At 42.7% G+C, this 22,703-nt stretch overlaps 1 protein-coding gene across 1 annotated transcript; it reads left to right on the top strand.

The window, feature by feature from the left end:
• Nucleotides 1–6,910: 6,910 nt before the first annotated feature.
• Nucleotides 6,911–19,755, top strand: GJA1 (gap junction protein alpha 1). The gene is made up of 2 exons (XM_020794090.3): nucleotides 6,911–7,408; nucleotides 15,947–19,755. Exon 2 carries the CDS (start codon nucleotides 15,963–15,965, stop codon nucleotides 17,109–17,111), a length of 1,149 nt encoding a protein of 382 aa, XP_020649749.1. The 5' UTR covers nucleotides 6,911–7,408; nucleotides 15,947–15,962; the 3' UTR covers nucleotides 17,112–19,755.
• Nucleotides 19,756–22,703: the final 2,948 nt, after the last annotated feature.

Raw genomic sequence — 22,703 nt, 5'->3', positions numbered from 1 at the left:
TTGGTGTGCGCGAACTATGTGCCTGATGCCAACCTGTGGTGTGTTTTTTTAATACTTTTGAATGGATGTGTAGATATGCCACTTCTTCTTCCTTTTAAAAAGAATAAATTAAAAATACTGTAGGATAGCTCAGTGGTTTAGGCATCTGGCTGCAGCGACAGAGACGGGGAGTTCAAATCCTTGAAAGGGGTGGGACTCAATGATTCATAGGGTCCCTTCCAGCTCTGCAGTTCTAAGATGATGATGATGATGATGACGATGATGATGATGATGATTAATAATAATAATAAAAATATTATTATTATTGTTGTTGTTGTTGTTGTTGTTGTTGATGATGATGATGATGATGATGATGATGCAAGTGGGGGTGGTAGGCAAGGGAGTGAAGAAAAACTAAACAAGCAGTGGAATAAAATAGGAGGTGACCAGGAACAGGAAGAGGAAGAGTATGCTGGAGAGAGATGTTCCCAAGCATAGGAAGAGAATTCAGCCAGGGAAGGAAAGTCAGAAAAATGGAAATTCCCCCAGGATGGAGCAGGCATACATTATTGGTGTGTGCAAGACCTGTGAAGCAATCTCTTGGGATTTTTTTTTTAAAGCCCAAAGCTAAGTCATGGTTTACCTGTTGCAAAACAAGTTTTGCTACAGGTGTTCCCCATGCATCTTGTGAATTATAGAGGTTAGATGCGAAGCTGGCTTTTGGTATATTGTTGGTGTACATCTGACATATACGCCTTCCTTTTCTAGTCTCTCCCACATATGGTTCACAAGACAGGCAACACATTCTAAGCTTTTGCAGCCTGATCTTAGGAGCCCCATAATCTAAATTAATAAAACCTGCAGACAATGTATGCTTCTAACAGGCCATATGATATGTCCTGTCTTTGATCTAACATGAGAAACTATTTCCCAAAATAATTTTTTTAAAAAATGGCTGGCAAATCAAACCCAGAGGTTGGTGCTCATGTGTTGTCATCAAGTAAACCGGAGATGTTCTGACAGGATCACCAATGAACTTCTTAATAAGAGCCCTCTTTCCCTTCATTATCCAAGATCTACATTGCCTAGCCTGATGAAGAGTCCTAAAATAAGCTAAAGAAAGGGTAAGGTTAAGGATATGAAATTATGTCAGAGGGAGAAAGAGAACACAAGAGAAGAATTTCCAGTTGAGTGAAGATTTTCAAACATTCTTGCAGCTATTTCCTTCTCACCAAGGCTCGAAACAGGAGCAAAGGGGAAGGGAGAGCTAAAATAAGGAATGAGATTTTTTTCATCTTCATTCTGGTAAGACTTTCTGTTGTAGTGCAATAAGAGCACCTTCTTTTCAACAGAAATATAATATAATTAAATGTCTTCATTTTTTAATGATCAACTTGCAGCTATTTCCCACTAACTGTCCCAGTTCTGATCTAGCACTAATGAAGTCTATTACAGTACCTGTCAAAATGTTAGATTTCACTTATCAAATTCTTAACCTATATGAATTGCCCACCCTTTCTGTCTTGCAAGTAACCTCTCCTTATGGCTAAATTTGAGATAATCTGTTCAGTTATTCAGCCAAATATAAGCTATTGAAACTAATCTTCTCTCTACCATTATATATACCATTATATGAATGGAACATAATTCATTCAACCTTAACACAAGGTCCCTTCAGCAGACTTCCAATGCTTGCCTTTGACATTTCACACAATTTAAGACTCATGATGTACTTTTCAGAAGATTCTTAAGAAGACTATTTTAATTTCCTTTAGTATTTATTAACTTATTATCGAGATTTTTAACATTGTGGATATGAACTGTGTAAACAAGTGTGGACAGAAAACTTGGTCCAGGAGGAAATGGGCCTACCTGTCACTGTGGATGAAGATCTGTCTGCTATAAAGGTTTGTACTTTGACTTCAGAAGGTTGTTAGCCCAGAATGAGCACTGTTGCGGTGATGGCCTTTAATGAACCTCCTGAAGCCCAGCAGTGGAGCAAGAATTCACAGCTGTCAAAACAGAGAAACATCACAGAACAATAGTCTTGGTGTGCTATCAAAACACAAATGCTGCTGGATATCTGTTATGCCTTTTCAAGGAGCTACCCAAGACTGAAGGGTATAAATTGGCTCAACCGAGTAAAAATGAGAATAGGAGGCCAAATGGCAAATGATGATTCTGATGTTTGATTGGTTCTTTCACTAAATCCAAAGATGGGGGTGACTCCAAATTGGATCAGAATAATGGTGCCCAGGAAAGAGTTGTTAACATCCTCAACCATTTTTTTTTTGTCCACAGCCATGAACACAATAGGAAATAATTATAATCCAAATCAGGATTGTATAAATTGAAGAATTATTTCCAATCTGTGACCCCCTTCAAATGTGCCAAGGGCCTCCCAGGGGGCCCATATGAGAATGGCTGGTTTAACTCATTCTCCTTGTGCTGTGTTCCTGGTCTAAATCAACTTCTGGCATAACTGTTAGCCATGTCATATAAAAATGGTATACCAAATGGGCTATTTAAATTAGGAAAATGGTACATTGGAAAACACCTCCTCTCCTAGTGTTTCTTACGTTTCTGGGCTACTGTGGAGCAGGACATAGCTGCTTTTATCAAAACATCAAAAGATCCCATCTCAAATTTGTTGCATCATGTGGTGGTTGGCCTTCATATAATTGCTGAAGGGACCTGGCTGGAGGCCAAACTACATTTTACACGTCATGTGCGTGTAAAAAAAATTGTCAGCTGTCCCTTTACAAAGTACTGAAATGAAGCAGCACTATGGAGTGGGCAAGAAATGGGTGAAAGAATAAGTACAAAGTCAGCATCAGAAAGTTGTCATCTTCAAGTCTGTGCTGAGACTTATATGCAGAAAAGAGTCAACTGCCAACACTTGGAGACCCTGTCCTGTCTTCTGCTCCTTCTTGCTGCCATTGCCAAGTCAGCTAACAGTGTCAGGAGGGAAAAGATGGAACAGCAGCTTTGTTTCATTCTTTCCATTTGGCGTGTGTATGGATTGAGAGAACATGAGGGCAAGTGAAGGGCTCTGTTCACTGAAGGGAGGACTCTGAGGTCATCTTGCCTGAGAACCTCTGAAAACTGGAGCATGCACTCAGCAAGTGGTTGCTCTTTCCCTCCTGTCCCCCCAGAACACAATTCATATTCTTTTAATCTTGACGTTGTTGGATTCTGAAAAGTTGCTTTTTTTCTGGACACCTTTCCCAGGATTCCCCAGCCAGCATGGTTATAGTTTAGAACATCTTATTGGAAGAGCAGCATGATAGAGATTCAGGATGAAAAAAGGACATCAGGGAAGGATTAAATAATTCCAACACACACTACTGCTAAATATGTCCATGTCCCCCCCCCCCAAAGTGTGTCACAACAGAGAGGAGAGCTTTGGGAAACTATTCCAGACATTTGTGTCATGATCTACAGCTTGGTCTAAAGAAACCCAGTGCCGAAGCATTTTTTTTTCTGAGCAGGAAATTGTTCTGAATGTGCTTGCAAGGGATTGGCTCAGGTCTAAGAGGGGATCAGAATAAAAGGAATGTGTGCTTTTCTCCAAGCAATGAATAAGAAAGTCTGTCTTCATGTTTTGTCCTGCCCTCCACCAAAAACAAAAAACAAAAAAACCTAAGAGCTACAATTAGTACTGGAGTACATTTTTTCCTATAATATCTACTAAGAATTCTTTTCTGCACATTCTGAGGATGAATGCCTTTACACATTAATTGGTCAAGGGCTAAAACCAGATAGACCCACTCAATCAATGGGAGTTAATACATTTCAATGACTCTAATGTAGCTGGGAATAAGATTAGATTTAGCCCCAAGAATTCATGTAGTGTTTCTATGTCAGGTCTGATAATATTTTCTATAATGCCATCGTTTATTTTAGGTTTTGATATTTGACATGTAACATATGTCAATTTTCAGATTTCAAATATCTAACTTACAATATCCAGGAGATGCCAAGAAAGCTCTCAGATTTAAAATCTTGAGATGAGGGTTCACATTCAGTGCTCAAATTCAAATTTGGAATCACGAAACTAGAAATGTTGCCAGCTTCTGAATATTTGCAAACATATGTTTCAGGTTTGGCTGCCGTCTCTTGCCTGCTATAACAAGAGCACAGACTGATTTTTCCTGCCGCAGCTGGCAATAGAATATTTTGTTTGTGTATGTGTGTTTGTACGCTCGTGCACGCACGCACACACACACACACACAAAGGGCTAGGGGATTGAAGGAACCAGCATTTGCGTCTCCTCACTCTTATGGACCACGGCAAGAAGCACAAAACCACTTTCTGTTCAGTCTCTTGAGGAAATGTAGATGAGTTCAAAAGGCTCTGAGTGCCTACCGGCAAAATAATTCAAAAGGATGGTAGGAGCTGTTTGTATGCATGTCCACCACCTTGTGTCTCCTTGCATGATTTTTATCAGGACAAGGAGTCATGATTAAAAGGGATTGAATTGTATGCAAACAGGTCTGTATCCCTAACCCCTAAGATCCTAAATTTGTTTCTCATTTTTATGTACACAGATGGGCACACCATGTTTCATTGATGCATGCTATTTCCACAGATTATGCTCGCATACCAAAATACAATGTTCCTCCCCTTCCCTAGAAAATTTCTGCAGACACTTTTAGAGGTTTAGAGCCCTCTCAGAATGTTAAAAGACTATGACTTGCAGACTAAATATACAATATCTTAAACTTACACTTTCGTTATAAGCTGAATGTAGAAACTGGCCTTTTTAATGGAACTGAGGCCTGAACTTTAGTTTATAAAATTTCAATAGCCTAGTTAAGTCTGTTCAGAAGTAAGCTCTGCTGAGTTCAATGATAATTACTTCCAAAAAGGCATGTACTGGCTTGCTGCTTCACAGGTGGAAGTTCAATTTCACATGTGTACTCTGTCCTTCCTCCAGTAATCTGAAGGTGGCATATGTATTTGTCTTCCCCACTTGAGTTTCACAAAAATCTCCTGAGTCCAGGCTGAGAGAGAACATAAGAACGTAAGAAGAGCCCTGCTGGATCAGGCCAAGGGCCCATCTAGTCCAGCTTCCTGTATCTCACAGTGACCCCACCAGATGCCTCTGGGAGCACATGAGACAACTAGATCCCTGTCTCCTGATCCCCCTCCCCTGCATCTGGCATTTGTAAGTACCTTCCTTTGAAGCCTGGAGATTATACATCCCCATCATGGTTTGTAACCTGCAATGGACTTTTCCTCCCGGAATCTGTCCAAGCCCCTTTTAAAGGCATCTAGGCCAGATGCCTTTAACCCCACATCCTGTGGCAAGGAGTTCCACAGACTAACAACATGCTGGGTTGTTGGTCTGTGGAGAGAGACAGGAGGCAGACACACACAGAGAGAGAGGTCATACTTGGGTCACAGCATGGTTCATTCAAGACGAGAAGCCAGATCTCCAAAATCTCAGTCTGTTACTCTAATCATGACACCACTCTGGCATCTAACGTGCCACCGAGTACAAGCATGCATTTGAAGAAGTGGATTGTGAGCCAACAAAAGCTCAGGCTGTAGTAAATACATCCTAAAGGTGCCACATGACTCTTTTGTTATTCAGATGCCAGAGACAATCAAGAGGAAAGCATAACTGCTCTCATGTTTTGTTTGCAGACATCCAAGATGTACCTGTCTGGCCACTGTAAAAGACAGAAGGGTGCCCCAGATAGATCTTGAGTCTGGTCCAGCAGGGCTCTGCAGAGGTTCTTGAGAGTTCAGATTAGTAGTTGCATCATTGCTTTTTTTCTTTTCTTTATCAACAGCAGTTTTAGGAATTGAAAACACGCAGAGATATGTAAACTGGGCCTGTGCTGCTACTCTGCACTCTCAAGCCTGTCAATTGGGTTGCATTTATGCAGGGCTGAATTCTATTTATGCACATACCCATTGTCTGTCAGCCTTTTCAATGGTTTTACACAATATGTAGCTATCTGGTGTCATTTTGTCCCGAAACCAGCAAAACCAGGGAGCTGGACAGGGGACAGATTGTATTTGTCTTCAGTGTGGAAGGGATTGTCACTCTCGAATTGGCCTTCTTCTCAGCCACACTAGATGCTGTTCCAAGACCTCTCTTCAGAGCATGTTACCATAGTCTCTTGAGACTGAAGGATGCCTACTAATGGTGTCATTTTGACATTAGACTCCAGAGCTTTCTGGATGGTTTATTTGATCCACTACACCCACAACACATATACACACACACATCTGCGCCCTTTGTTATTTGCTCCTTTGTTTAAGAACTGCATAGACAATTGAGCAACCAGATCAAGTTCCCTGGGAAATCCAACCAAAACAAACATTTGCCCCAAAGAGCTGAGAAGGCACAAAATCTTAAGAGGGTTGACCGCACAGGCTAGCTGGGAAGGGGAAAGGAAAGAACGGTCTCCTCGTATTATTATGGTCAAGCTCCACCAGGTCAAGCTCCATCTGAAGATGTGCAGACAGGGTCACACAATTTCTGGTTGTAGTTTTTACATTGTCTGATAAAGTGGAGATGCCTACAAAAGCTTACATTAAAATATAATGGTTAGCCTTTAAGGTGCCACCTGTTTTTGTCTTTTTCTTTCCTTCTTTTTTCTTTTCTTTTCTTTAGTTCCTTTGGTTTTTGCCTGATAGGATTTCTGGTGTGACTCTTTCTGGTTAGTTTTTCTTTTTTCCAAAGGAGCAGCTGTGGACCAGTGAGACTGCTGGTGAAATAATCTCCGTCTCATCCCTGGCCCACAGTAAACTCATGATGCGAACAAAGCCACGCACCTTCTCAGAGCTGCACTGAACGCAGTAAATTAAGCAGTGTCACTTCCCTAAGGCAAGAAAGCTTTGGATACAGTCCCATTTTGGTCTCTTTCATGTATCCCCCATTCTGCCTCCCCCCCACTTTCTAAGTATGTGCTTACTCAGCCACTTCGGTGCTCAGCTTACTTCTCTTCCCCCCCCCCAACACACACACACACACACACACTTCTCCTATTTTTCCCCCATCCTGTCTACTGCTTCTGTGTCTTCTCTGCGCTTTCTCCTCCCCATTCCTTGGCAGCCCCACCTCTGACGCTCCCTCACCCCTCCTTTCTCCCCTCCTCCCTCACAGTTAGTGGCTTGAAAACTTTTTAAAAGCTCAGTGCTTCAAAAGTTAGAGTGAAAAAAAGGGGTGGGCTTTTTAAAGGAGGGGATTGTGTGTGAGAGAGTGTGTATATATGTACACACTTAAAAAAAAAAAAGGTCTCAGCACTTTTCTTTCAAGAAAAGGGAAGGACACCAAGAGACAAAAGAGCAGGAGACTTTTAAAGTTTAAATAGGCAGGTCTGGCTGCCCCAAGAGTTGTTGCGTTTTGAGTTTTAACCCTCTGAGGATCTGAAGCGTTTGCTTGACCACCTTCACCACCGCCTGGCCAAGGTAAGGATGGGGAAAAAGCGAAGTTTGTACGGGGGTGTGTTTTTAAATTGTCCCGTCGGAACCACAATTTTCTGCGGCTGACGGCTCGCCTCTTTCTGCCACACTTTGAATGTGCCAATTGTTTTACCAAATAAATGAACCAAGACCGGGAGAGATCATCTTTTCAGCTGTTCTGGGTGCTTAAATAGCATCCGCCGTGCGTAAAAGTTCGTCCACGGAGCTCCATCTCCTGTATCAAAAGAGAACGTCCTTCTCTATAACAAAATGTGATACTTTTTTGTACAGGGAACTGATGTCTAACCTTGAGAAAAAAGCTAACCGAGGCACATGGCAACAGTGTTTTAATGTCTCGGTTACTTGGAAAGGGTTTGGAGAAGTCACGCACGGGGTGATCCGTCTGATCCCAAGTGCTGCTTTACACACGCGCGCGCACACGCACACATGTTGCTTTCGTATGGAAATCGTGACGGCTGCTAACAGTTCCTACCAAGTGAGGTCCTTAATTAGGAGCTTCGTTCAAATTTCTGCTCCTGTTCAGTCCTAATCGGATGACTTTCACGTGGTCTCTTTGATCTCTCGCCCTCAAAACCCTTCTCTTGATAATAAACCCAGTCTTTTGTTTAGGCTTTTAAGCGATTGTCCTGCGCCCTCAGCGCCCCAGGCGCGCCTGGCGTGAGCCGGTGTCGAGGCCAACCCGTTTCTCACCGTTGGGGTCGCCCTGCCTGTGGAAACGTTTGGTGCTTGGTGGCGGTGCCGTCGGTCTCTGAACGCGTCCAAGAAATCCTTTCCGAGTGTGGTTGTCTGCCTCGGGCTGCATTCCTGGACTCTTGATTTGAAAACCATCGCTTAAATTTGGAGAGGAAAAAGGAATCCGCATCTCATGGTTGAAGTTTTGGGAGATTCTCTTGAAATTCCACACGCACACCCCCGCCTCATATTTACTTAGGGCGTCTAGTCAGCGAGGCTAGAGCAAAATCAAAACAATAACGAAAGCTTCCGTCGATTATTTACATTTAGAATCGGGGAGAGGGGGGAGAGAAGCTTTGGGGTGGGGAGTTTAAAATTTATTTAACATGTTATGCTTAAAGCCACCGGCGCGCCCTGGCGAAGCCGAAGAAAGTTCAGAAAAGTTTTCTGGGAGCCAGGAAGGTCAACCAACGGAAGAACGTGTCTCTCTGGTTTCAGAAATCGGCTTGCGTTCCGGGGAAGCGCGGAGTGGTGGTGGGGGGCGGGGGAGAAGAAAAGGGGCTGCTTGTTTTCCCTTGGGCTTCTCTTCAGCCATCTTCACATCTGGATTTGTGAAGCCTCCAGACTTTGAAACTGTTTACTGCGGTGTTTGCCCGGGGGAAGGCGCGCGCGCACGAGAGAGAGAGAGAGTGAGGAGTGGGGTGGGGGTGGGGGTGGGGAGAGAGATCTTTGAAGTTAAACCTCCGGGGCTGAGCCCTGATACCTAACTCAAATACAGATGGAGAGAGAGGAGTTCAAAAGAGCGGCGGGGGTGGGTGGGTGGAGAGAGAGCAGTTGTTGTAACGTCACTTTTTTTCTTGGGGAAAAAAAAGCGCTCTCTACCAAGCGGGGGAAAGTACAGTAGTTGGTAATAACTGGTTAGCTCTTCTGATGTGCAAGAATTTGTATCTCATGCAGCCTGGCAGAAAAACGCCAGAAAGCAGGCCAATGCTCCCATTTCACAGAGGGAGAACCGAAATGTCGGGATTTAAAGAGAATTTCGGGCTGCGGAAAGAAGGATTAGAAGATAACACAAAGCACTCGTCCTTAGGCATTTTGCTCCGCAATACATCTCGCTGCATCCAGTGAGGCTGGCAGGGCAGTGCGAAGCACGAGTTTACTCAGCGCTCGGTCCCACTCTGTTCCATGGAGCTGCTTCCTGGGCGCTTTAGGATCACAGAGCGCTAATTCTGTGTAGAATTAGCCTTAAATTATCAGATCCACAGCTGGACACCTCAGTTCCAGGCATCTTGAAGGAATTGCCTCTCCCTGTGTAAACCAGCCAGGAAACGGCCATCTCAACTCCCCGACCTTATGCCTGCTCTGCAGTAATGACATCGCGTGAGCTGATGACATTTCGTTGCCTGAGGTGAAAGGCAATATTCTCCCTCTCCTCTGAGGCAACCTGAATGGCAGCTGAAATCTTGCTTCAATGGGCAGTGAGATGGCAGCCGCCTCCACAGAGGGCACTCCAGGGCAGTGGAGTGGTTTAGGGAGCACAGAAGAGGCTCTGAGGCATCCATCCTCTGCTCTGTTCTCCAAAAACCAGGCGTTGGACAAGAGGAACAGTCAGAAGTGGGGAAAGTTACTTTTCTTGCATGACTTCTTCCTGTTGGCATTGCCAGTGGCCATGTCGGCTGGCGTGTTCGCAAAATGTAACTTCCCCGTCTGTAGGAACAGTAGGGCAACTGGTGGGGGGCACTGTCTCAGGATCTGCCACCCGAAGTACTGCCCCCCCTCTTCTGAATGAGAATGACTACAGACACATAGCATGAAATGGCATGTTGAGCAAGTAAAATGAACACTCCCATTGTTGGCCCTCCATCCACCAGCCACCACACTGAGTTTGGGCTGAAAACCAGAGCCTCCTTGCAGCTGTTTCCAACTGAACATCATTTCTGAATAAACAAATCCTATCCAAAGCAGGTGTAGATCAAGCTATCCGGCCTATGTTCCATAGGCATTGCTGTGAATTGTTATGTAGCCTCCATCAGGTGCACGTCTAGAGCTGGAACTTGTCTAGAGCTGCTTTTTGCTTTGCATTTGACTCTCCCCAAGTGAGTCCTATGTTGAATGTTCGGTGTATCAATCTGTTGACCTTACTCTTAAGTAGAACTCTCTCCATTTAAACCTGGCCCTCAGCCAATGGAGCAATTCAGACATTCTCAAAGGCTTTCACAGCAGGGATCTGAGGGTTGTTGTGCGTTTTTCGGAAAACCCACAACAACCAACAATTCAGAGATTGTTGCTCCAGTTCTCTGGGTATAAATGCTGCTCTCAAATTTAATCTCTCTCTCTGTCTCTGTCTCTGTCTCTCTCTGTCTCTGTCTCTCTCTCTCTCTCTCTCTCTCTCTCGTTTATCCTACTTGTCCTCCCAAGGGTCAGGCTGGTGTACAAAGTTATCCACTTTCCCTTTTATCTTCACAACAACCTTCTTGTTAGGCTAGGACATAGGGACTAGTCCAAGGACGCTCAGTGTGCCTCATAAATTAACTGGGGATTTGTATCCTGGTCTCCTAAAGAGGTCTATTGCTCTTCCCATTTACAGCAGATTGGCTTTACCACAGTTCTGTAGGTCTGGCCACTGGCTGGAGTGGAGTATTCTGAAAGAAGCCATGGAAAAAAAAAGAAGTAACTCTTCTCCATTTCTGCCTGTTCCTCTTGTCCCCCCCCCTTTTTTTTGGAGAACAGAGCAGTGGGTGCCACAAAGCTTGTTCTGCACCTCCTAAACCAGCTCACCGCCTTCAGGTTCTGGCTCTCTGTGTCAGCTGTCCCTGAACTGATATCTTCCAGATGTATGGAAGTACAGTTCCCATCATCCTCAGCCAGCATGTTGGCTTGGGTGGCCAGTATTGTGACCCAATATATCTAGAAGGCAGCATCTTGGGGAAGGCTGCACATTCATTATTCTTACATCCACCGTGATACATGTTCAGACGCTGGCAGACAGCTGCTTAAAAGCCTCATTTTTCATAGGCTTGGGTGGGAGGGCTACGTGAGCCAAATAACTGTTTGTCTGGTTGCAACATACTTGTGTACATGCGCCACACCATGTCCCCACAAGACCATGACAAATCCTTCCCTCTGACCATGTGACATTACACTCAGGCATTGGTATAGTCACTGAGAACACTGAGACTGCACCAGGCATCTTGGAAAACATGAGCAGTACGCCACCCGGCTTACTTTCAGGAAGCATTTCACTTTCCCCGCTGTGGCTTCTAGATCAATTTTTTCCTACATACAGTCATTCTAAATGCTAACCAAGTAATACCGTCATTATTTTCTTTGTCTGATGAACAATATTTTTCAGAAAGCACATTAAGGAGCCACTGTTTTAGTATATCTGATCCTTAGACATTATTTATCCTTTAGAGGATTGTGGGCATAAGGGTACCGCAGAGGCAGCTGAATAAATAATGTCTGTCCTAATCAGATAAAGGTGCACCATTGCTGTTAAAGAAAGAACACACAGAGACAAATTGGACAGGGTGTATGGACAGCCATAACCTGCACAACATTTGGAAAAGTCTTTTTGGGGCCAGAGAATCCCCTAATTGGCACAGGATTCTGGGGGCTGTAGTCCCAGAAAGTAATACTTGAAAGCTCTGAGATTGCATAATGTCCTTTTGCAAGTTTCCCAGTGGATGTGCTAACCTTCCATCCCCAGCCAAGTGAAGAAGTGGCTGCACATTCAACTCTTTCCTTGGCATCCTTCTACTCTACGCTGGTCCCTTGTGAGTCTATGTATGTCTGAGAGGGAACAGCCGGAAACTAGGGCTGCTAGCTATCTGCGTGGTAGTCCCATCTGGCTTGGCAAATGGAGAGCAGGATTGCTACACAGGGAGAAGGAAGGCACCTTGCCTTTTCCACAGATGCTTCCCACATTTTTGGGTGTCAACCAAGCACCAAATGTGGAGCACAGCAAGTTTCTGCTCAGAAAACCAGAAGGCAGTAGAAATCTGTGTGCAATCTTCTGTGCTCTGAGGAGGAACAGTACTGCAAGCTTCTACACGCAAAATAGGACACTGCTGATTCACACCAACACCATCTAATATTGTTGGATGGCTTGAGGCAGCTGGCCTCTGAGTTTTAAAGACTGGCAAGCTGTGGTTCCTAGATGGGGTGGCTCACTATTGTGGAGTGAATCCCCCTCAACAACTTTAACTGTAAACCACTGTTTATGAGGAACATACAGTATTTGCTTGGAAGCAACTTCGAGACAGGCTACACGAAAACCATTTGTATTCCACGTTTGTTTAGAAATTCAGTAGGTCTTGCTCGTGAGTAAATCTGTATTCGACTCTAAGACAACTCAGATTTTCTCACGAGTAAGTCCCGCCATGCTCAATCCTATATCCTCTAGCAGGTGGAGATAGGATTGCACTGTATGGAGCAAGGGTGGTGTAAGAGTTTGAATGGTGGGCCAGCACTCTGGAGATGCCGGTTCATATCCCTGCTTACTTGATGATCTTGGGGCAGTCAAATCTCTGAGCTAGACCAACCTCACAGTATTCTTCTGAGGATAAAGTTGGGGAGGGCGAGGAGAGCCAGGTATGCTGCCCTGAGCTTCTTGGTGAATGAGGGGATAAAAATGTGACAAACACACAGTGATAGAGTGCATTTTCTTGGCTGCATTTTCATGAATGAAGCTTTATTTCCTTCCTCCATTTTCCATAACAAATGTGACTCCTGGCTCCCTCCTACTCTCTGTCTTGCACTGTGAACATACATAGTCAGTCTGCGCAAGGGGCACCCAAGACATTAAGGTGACCGGTCAAACTGGGTCGGAAGCTTGTCGTCTGAGCACAGGTGGGGATATACCACAGGCGGAGATGGTGCAAGACTGCAAGCCATAATTTTATCCACCTACGGCAGCAGTAGGTGCCATTGTAATAGATAACATCAGATACAGGATCAAAATGTTATATCTGAATTTTTTTAGACATCTAATAAAGGTATCACCCACCCTCACCTTTGGATTCTTTACCAGAACCAGGCAGGTTGCGTCTTCTTTTTGTGTTAGGTGGGATCAGTGTTTGATATTCATTTGCTTTCATTCCTATTGAGAAACTAAACAAGTGGAAAGGGTTGGCACTGTGGATTTGGAAAAACAAATTCACTTGCTCAAAGTGTGTCTGAGAGGAGAACCTGTAAGTCCAAAACCATTGATCTCTTGATAGCCTAGAGTGGTCGAAATGACTAGATAGGCGGGGTATAAATACAATAAATAATAATACTAATAATAGCCTGTGTAGCATAGCGGTTAATGTACTGGACTAGGACTTGTGAGATCTGAGTTCAAATCCCTGTGCTGAAGAGGAACTCACTAGATGACCTTGGGCTAGCCAGTGTGTCAGTTTGCCCTGTGTGATAGTGTTGTCATAAGCATGAATTTGAGAGGAGGAGACCCATACAAACTGCTTTCAAGTTTTTGGAGAGAAAGTGGGATGTAAGTGTAAATAATATGAATACTAATACAATATCAGTACTATGCATTCTATCATCATTTTTCAAGTTATACAGCACAACTGTATACCTACTGAAAAATATCTCCATGGCATTCAGGGAAGCTCAAGGACCTCCGCAATCTGGTGCCCTCCAATTCTCATCATCCCCACTCAGCACAAATAAGGGGTAAGAATAGCTTTGGGGAGCTATAGTCCATCATACCTGGAGGGGATATGGAAGCTGTTTTAATAAGTGTGCGTCAGACTGTAGTCTTCATTTATTAGTTGATTGGAAGTACAGCAAGTATAAATGCTATCATTCAAAACACCAACACGTATTGCTCATAGAAGGCAACAGTATTACTCCGTCTCATTAAAATGTTGTCTTATTTAGAACCTTCTGCTTAGGAGCCTTTAAGAAAGCTAGAAGTGAATGCTTTGGTTTCTTAGAACTTCTTGAGTAATTCATGCAAGGAACGCTTGCTTCTACAGTAAGTATAGCCTAGGGAAATAATAACTTGATTTTGCCTACTAAAACAGATTTTGAAATTGCTGATAAATGGGAAAGATAAATTACTGACATGGAATTAAACAGATAAGATGGGGGGGTATATCTTCCCCATATTAATGGACCAGAGAGGAATGTAATTAAAAACAAATAATCTAAAAGCTTACTTTGAATAATATTGCTTTTGTTTTCAATCACACTTTCAATCTGAAATAACATTATACTGTAAATAAATCCATTGAGCCTGGAAGGAAGTCTGATAATGGCATGTTTTAAAATCAGCAGCAAGTTCTTTTATGAAATCAAGAAGTTACTGCTTCAGAGATAAATGGATGGCCCTTTCTCAGAAATAAAAAATGCAGAGAAAAGAAGCTTTTCAAAAGCCAGTTTCACAACTTTATAGTTCAGCTCTTAGGGCTTGAAAATCTACTATGCATTCACACTCCTATCCAGCAGGGAGGATCCACATGTAGAAGCTTCTATTCATGGACTTTATCTTCTAAAAATATCATATGTAAATATACAGAAAATAGTTCTATGAAGTGAAAACAAATAATGTCCAGTACACAGAACCACAATCTAACATCATGGTTCACTTTTTGGAGGAAAAGTAATTCTGCTGTTAGGTGCCTAGGATCAGATTTGTGGAGAAAATTTGGGTCCATTTGAAGTTTCCAGCTGCGGGAAATGGGCAGTGCAGTGATTTTGCATCTTCCTCTGCAGATCTAGTGCAATCTGCCACCCCCATTCTGAAAGGCCTTCCACCTTCCAGAGGAGACTTTCAGGGGGCTGGGAGAGAGAGGAGGTTGCCCCTTCCTCTAAAGCTGTTATTTCCCCTCCTCTTTCTGACAATGATGAACACTAATGTATGACAGCACTGGGCAGCTAGCCAGCAGAGTCATCTGCAGTATACAGTGATGTCCATATATATTCCGCTATTATGTTAGGAACCCACAATGAGGTCTACAGTCATCTCTATACTTTACAATCCAGAAACATTTTCAGAGTTTTCACAGGCCGTCTTCGGGATCATAAGGTGGGGATGAAGCACAAGCTTGGCACACCAAAGGCCCCAGCTCCATCCCTGTGTTGATCCACCATGTGAGAGGAGATAGTTGGACAGTGCTACCAAGTAGCAAACATCTCCATCCTTAATTCTTATATGGAACATGGGACCAACAGTGAGCGCCTAAAATGAGAGTTGAAGTTATTTATTTATTTATTTATTTATTTATTTATTTATTTATTTATTTATTTATTTATTTATTTATTGCATTTGTATGCCGCCCATCTAGACATAGTCTACTCTGGGCGGCTCACAACATGCAAGATAAAAACAATTTAAAATATATACTATTTTACATTTTAAAAAATGATATAAAAATAATATCGTAAATTTACAATTAATTTAAAGCAAACAGTCCCAAGATAGCATGAGTTAAAAGGAAAGAAATAAGAAATAAGCATCACTTAATTGACTGCAGGGAAGGCCTGCTTGAATAGCCAAGTTTTCAGTTGGCTTTTGAAGACGCCCAGCGAGGGTGCCAGCCGAATTTCAGTAGGGAGGGTGTTCCACAGCCGAGGGGCCACTGCCGAGAAGGCCTGGTTTCTCGTTTTTTTCCTTCCGGGCCTCCCTCGGCGTCAGACCCCTCAGCCGTCCCTGCTGGCTATGTCGGGTGACTCGGGTAGATCTGGGTGGGAGAAGACGGTCTGCCAAATATTGAGGTCCCAAACTGATACCATTTATTTTATGTGGCATGTATTATTTCTGCTAGGTGTCACCATCTCCTGGAAGTCAGGGGTTTTAAGCAATGCTTCAACTTTTTTCTCTCTCTGGTTGCTCTTATCTTGCAGGTAACAGGCCTTGACAATGGGGGACTGGAGTGCTCTGGGAAGGCTCCTCGACAAAGTCCAAGCCTATTCGACCGCAGGAGGGAAGGTGTGGCTATCTGTCCTCTTCATTTTCCGCATCTTGCTCTTGGGGACTGCAGTGGAGTCTGCTTGGGGAGATGAGCAGTCGGCATTCCGGTGCAACACCCAACAGCCCGGTTGCGAAAACGTCTGCTACGACAAGTCTTTCCCAATCTCTCATGTGCGCTTCTGGGTTCTGCAATTCATTTTTGTCTCTGTGCCAACCCTCATGTACTTGGCCCACGTGTTCTATGTGATGCGGAAAGAAGAGAAGCTCAACAGAAAAGAAGAGGAGCTGAAGCTTGTCCAGAATGAGGGTGTCAATGTAGAACTCCACCTCAAGCAAATAGAGATCAAGAAATTCAAGTATGGGATTGAAGAGCATGGCAAGGTCAAAATGCGTGGGGGGCTGCTCCGCACTTACATTCTCAGCATCATCTTCAAATCTTTCTTCGAGGTGGCCTTTGTGCTCATCCAGTGGTACATCTATGGGTTCACCCTGCAGGCCATTTACACTTGCGAACGGGTGCCATGCCCACACAAGGTGGATTGCTTCCTCTCTCGCCCCACAGAGAAAACCATCTTCATTATCTTCATGCTGGTGGTATCGATCGTTTCCCTCACCCTGAATATCATTGAAATTTTTTACGTCACTCTCAAGAGCGTAAAGGATCGCATGAAGACCAAAAGCAACCCTTTCTCTCCCAACAGTGGCTTGAGCCCTTCCAAGGAGTGCGGTTCTCCGAAATATGCCTACTTCAATGGGTGCTCCTCTCCAACTGCCCCTTTGTCGCCCATGTCTCCTCCCGGCTACAAGCTCGTGACTGGAGACAGGAACAATTCCTCCTCCTGTCGTAACTACAATAAGCAAGCCAGCGAGCAAAACTGGGCAAATTACAGCGCCGAGCAGAACAGGATTGGACAAGCTGGGAGCACCATCTCCAACTCACATGCTCAGAACTTTGAATTTGCGGAGGAGCCTGATAACACGAAAAAAATGGGCTCTGGGCATGAGTTGCAACCACTGACAGTGGTAGACCAAAGGCCTCCCAGCCGAGCCAGCAGTCGAGCCAGCAGCAGACCTCGACCTGACGACCTGGAGATCTAACCCTCCATAGCTTAGAGTACTTAACACAACTCTGATATGAAATGCATTCAAAGATGCAAAAATGGGGTGTTCATGCGGTTCCATTGGAGGTGGTACTATAACAATCTCAGCCAAGAGGGTTTTGTTTTGGGTTTTTTGGATTTTCTAACAAAAAATGTTTTTAAAAAAAACTTTGAATTTTTTCTTCTTCTTTTATCTTTTTGAGTGGAAGTTGGGTGGTGTAGGGAAGCACAGCACATGTTGATATTTAAAGTAGTGGATTGTTAAAGAGTTAAAGCTTTTTAAAATTTAGTCAACACTATAGTAGTGGGTTTGGTTTCTGTTTTTTGTTTTTTTAAGAAAGGCTATAAAATGTCTGGATATGTGCCTATAATATGCTGATTTTCCCCCCTTAAAGAGTTTTTTTTGTTTTGTTGGTCTAAAATCAAAACTTAAATGGAGAAAATTTTGGGAGTCAGGGTGAAATGGAGATGGATATTCATTTATTGAGCAAATGGCAAGCCTTATATCAGATTTTGATCCTTTTCTTAGTAATAACATTCCATTGTTAAAATGTGCACTTTGAAGAAATCTTTCCTCCTATGAACTTGTCAGTATCTATATACTCATGGAGCTACAGTCTGTTTGCCTGGAATCAAGCAACTCCATTTCAGACGAGGCCCACCCAGTACACTTTGATCCCTTGTCTCCTTAGCTTCAGGCACACTGATCTAATTCAGAAAAGAAGCTGGAGAAGCTGCCGTTCCACTTAGCATAGTGAAACAATGGCCTCAGGCCTGTAGCCTGTGCTGGGGAGTTGTAGGCTCTACATGGCCACTATTGTTGAAGGACGTGGCCCTGTCACTAGTGCTGAAGTAATATTCAACTGCTACATACTCGTGTATGTGGACCTGGGAGAGGCAGTGCTATTGTAGCCTTTGCCTCAGGCAGCAGGAGGTCTTTTGCTGGCCCTAAGCACTGTCATGACATCCTGCTGATCAGATATAGCCATCACCAATCAACAGTTATAAAATGTGAAGCTTGGGCAATGATGCTATGCTTGTTTATACCTGTAATTTATTGGCAACAAAGCCATTTCTAGCCAAGTCCCACTACAATCAATGGGACTGGGGCCACGAGGTAGATATTGTGGCCAGTAATTACTGACACATTCTGAAAGCATTGGGAATGTTTCCACCAATATCAACAGTATATGGATTACATCTGCTCACACACTGGACTCTCCTGCATGCTGAGATCCAGACACAAATATCAAGGCAGCTTTGCATCCATTAATTATTAACCCATTAAATGGGTTAATAATTAGTAGTTAGCCCCAACCAAATCAGGCCTATTAAATCAGTGGGTCTCACACAATTGTTGACTTTACAAGTCTCATTCATTCTGCGGCTCTACTCTAGTTGAGATTAATAAGATTTGCCCATTGATGTGTATGAATAGGTAGTGGGGAGCTCTGTGCATACACTACAACACCCACATTGCTAGGATGAGGCATCCATGTTTATATGTCATACTTAAAGATAGGTTTGCATGGAGCTGAGGAGGCATCCATGGAAGAAAAAATGCTTAGCCATGCATACGGAATGCTTAAGCATTTAGGGATGTTATGGGTCACTATGATGTTTACATGAGATGATTCCAGCAGTACAGACAAATGACATAATAACAGTCTTAATTTCCTTTTAACGTATCCTGTAGCAGGTGCTTTACAAACTTTTACAAGATATGTATACTCTCTTAAGAATGAAATCGCGGCAACCTCTGAAATGATCCTATGTGGATTCCAATAATGTTTGCCTGAATCAGAATTTTTCTCCCCCAAAAAATCAAAGAATGAAAGAACCTGCTAGGTTGCCTGCTCCATTTCTCTGACTTGTAATAACTTATGCTTGAATAACAGAAATGGTAGTATAGGAGTTGGGGGGTGGGAGGGGGAGGGGGGAGGGGAATGTTAGCCTGCCAATAATGTGAGAAACCTGGGGACAATTTACACATCCATGTATCTCCTGTAGTACTGCAGTTGTCACAGAATAGCTGAAGGTTATGAAATGGACATTACCAATCACATCATGGATGAAAGAAAGACTTAAAGGTGGCACGTGATAACTGCAACCCCAGTGGACTGTGTGAATGGACCCTTATACAATCTCCTTTGAACTGTACTAATAATACATGCCTACATTGGTTTTACAGTAATAAGAATTTTTTTCTTTGTTGTTCACTTACAAATCAGCTCCGTAACATTGAAACTTTACAATTCACTTCAATTTTGATAGTTCATTCTTTCTCAGTGACAATTTTGATATTTGCACATACGTTTTTGTTGAGGTGCAAGTGAGGCTGAAAGAGTACAATTCTAATTTATTTGAAATATATGCTAAGGAAATATATCCATTTTTATTTTCTTTTTCAACCACAGTGCCTTTTAGTTCAACACGGTTCAAGCTGGAACATAGCGTTGGTTTTACTTTTGCAGTGACACAGGTTTTGCAGTTTATATAACATATTTTACTAAGTTGTTTGACATTCTCCGTTTTAAATCTTTCTTGTCAAAATCATTGATTGCATGAATGCCACCATAATTCATCAAATCACATTTTCTGGAGAACAAACCTTACTTAATAAAGTTTTAATTTAGTATAAATCAAGCTTGCCAATCCTCATTTCATGTGTGTCTGTGTACAATCTGGTGTTACCTATAGCAAAGGCAACTTAGGCCGCAAGTTGTATCAATACTAATTCCCATTCTATACAGGTATTTTAAAAATGAATTATGTTGTAAACCATAACATCCATGGAAAATGGCACCATTCCCAAATCTTTCTTTGTTTTTCTGGAAGGTTTTAGTTGGGCTGGTCTACCTTCCAGTAGCATCTTTAATCAGTAGATGCTAGAGGAGAAGGAGTGACAGGGTGCAGTGACAAGATCCTCCCTACTATGGCAGAGCTTGAAATATGTCTTTTTTTTTGACTAGACACTTAGAATCTCACTATCTGGGAGCTGTTCAGAGTTACAGTCTAAAAGAGTGACTTTCCCAAGTTTTGACTATCAGTATTAATAAGGGTTCAGTCCTAATTTATTCATGGCCCATGTACCACAGTGAGCCATATTTGTTTCATTGAGTCTTTCCTCTTCAGTGAAGCACAACCACCCTGGCCCTACAAAACTGTGACTCATAGGATTTCCAAAGAAATCCTAGGTTTTACTGATAAAAAAGGACCAAAGGCTGTTCTTAGAACCTGTGGCTTTCCCTTACTCTCCACACTACATACTCCAAAAGCATGGCAATGCTTTCTGGAATCAGGGTGCATATCGAGGTTCTCTTTTAAAAATGTGAGTCGACACAGCAACAGGCCAAAGACATATTTGGATACAAAGGCCATTCAATAGTGCATTCTCTAAGTAAGAAGAGTTATTTATGGTCTTAAAAGAGATTGGTGGCCTTCCATCTAGTTGCAGTTTGGGTTGGTTGGTTTGTCATTTTTGGATGCCATCTTATTCATTCCTCCAGTTTGTTTGCAACATCTGAAGATAAAAAAAGTAAGCGTTGAGATGCAGAATATGATCATCATCTTAGAACTGCATTGCTGAAAGGGACCCTATGGACCATCAAGTCCAGCCCTTGTTAAGGAGGCACAGTGAGGAACTGAAGTCCCAACCTCTGGTATGCATGTGTCAGAGATGAGCAAAACATTCTGTTTTCTACTTCAGAAAAAAAAAGACTTTATTTAGATGTCCACCACCAAATTTTCTGCTTTTGTCTTGAAATCTGTTTTGCATTCTAGGTGACCCATCTTCTTTTAATCTCAGCAATTCATTCCAGAGGTGTCTGTCATTCAGAAGCCTTCTGTTGATATGCTATGATCATTCATGATCACACTAGGTTAGAAGAAGAGACAGTGTACATGCTGGGTGATGTCTGGAAGAAGGCTTCAGGAGCAGAGACACAATTGTGCCAGACTCCATAAAATCCTATTCTGTGGTGACATGGTTTCACCCGACTGCAGGGGCAATGCTCGTGTTCTGAAAGCTGTAATCCACAGGAGAGATTTTTCTCAGCTCTTGTTCCCACCTTACCAGAATGAGAGATTCAGCTCATCTGAGGCAAAATCTGGAGACACTTTTAATATGAGCTGTCCTTATCCTGCTTTGGAGCGCTCACAGAAGTTGGATTGTGAGAACATTGCAAATGCAGTTGAATATTTCTACAGTCTGCATCACAGCTGTTCCTCCAGCTGAAGAAAAGCAATTAGCCCATTCTACAATGCACAGTCTCAAGGTTTCTCTCCCTGCATGATATCTTAGTGACACATCAATGATCTTATATCATACCATATCCTCCTTACTCTAAAATGCAAAATGAAAACAATCCACCTAAGGCATCATTATAAAGGTGTCTATTTCACTATAAAAGTGTTTGCTTTCAAGACACATCATTCTAATAAGTTTCAAAGCTAATCTTTCTTCCTTTGTTTTGTGTCCATCATGTTTCTTCTACCACTCCTGCCTACAGGACAACAAAGCATATCTGGATTTTTCTTCTATTGCCAAATATTTCTGTTGAAGGAGCAGCCATTGATTTTTGGCTCTTTGGTACACCTTGAAGAACTAATAATTCTGTAACATAGATATAATTGCATCCTCCAGTGTATTTTTTACAATCTCGTTTTTAGCTAGATCTATATGTGAGATCTGAAATTCTCCGTGCAGGACAACTTAGTATTTCAAAGCAGAAGGACAGCTCTACAAGACACTCCTTGTGGGTTTTAAAAATAATATGCAAACATTATGTGGGAAGATCCATGCAAGAGAGCCAGAAAATGCAGGTTGTGCTTGCTTTTGGAATGCAAATGTGAACTAGGGCCCACATATGTGGGTTAGGAACTGCACCTTTAAACTGACAGAAACTATTCAAAAGGGAAAGAGGAGAAAGGAATGTAGCCCCAGACTTACAGAATAATGGCAAAAAATAAACAATGCTTCTCTTGTCATTTAGTATTAATGAGAGAATGGCATAAAATGTCTAAAAGTCCTATCAAATTGGCTGAAAGCCAGAAGTAAATGGCAACTAGAGTTTCTCATTGATTCAGTGGGATTTGGTGAGTCAGCTTCTCTGTAAATTCCACTGATTCAAGAGGCTTACTCTAGTTGTGAATTACTACTGGATTTCAGCCATAGCCTCTAAAAAGCCATATAATGTCTTTGAAACGAATCAGAAAACATTACTTGGCAAACCAAAAAGTAACTTTCCAGCTATTCTTTAGGTAAGTTACAACTTGATTACCCCAAAAGTAACAAGCTGCAGGTAAATACATTAATATTTCATGCTCAGCAGGGACTTGAAAATGGCCCTCAGTCCAACACTCATAACTACTATACCATGTTGTTTACCAGCCAAAAGGAGCCAATGTAACGGACTTTTTTACTTTTCAGCTTATGCCCTGTGATTGGCTACTGTTGGACTCAAAGGGAGAAAGCAGCCCTTGGATCAGACAAGTAGTTTTCAAAAGGCTTCACTTTTTCTTCCATTCCTTTTGTTAACGTACCAAGCCAAAGACTGTTGATAAGAGTCTTTAAAGGGAGTGACCAGCC

Source organism: Pogona vitticeps, chromosome 1 (genome assembly GCF_051106095.1).
Source record: "Pogona vitticeps strain Pit_001003342236 chromosome 1, PviZW2.1, whole genome shotgun sequence".
Taxonomy (NCBI): domain Eukaryota; kingdom Metazoa; phylum Chordata; class Lepidosauria; order Squamata; family Agamidae; genus Pogona; species Pogona vitticeps.
The sequence above is the reverse complement of the archived record's forward strand: the minus strand, read 5'-3'. Positions and strand labels throughout refer to the sequence as shown.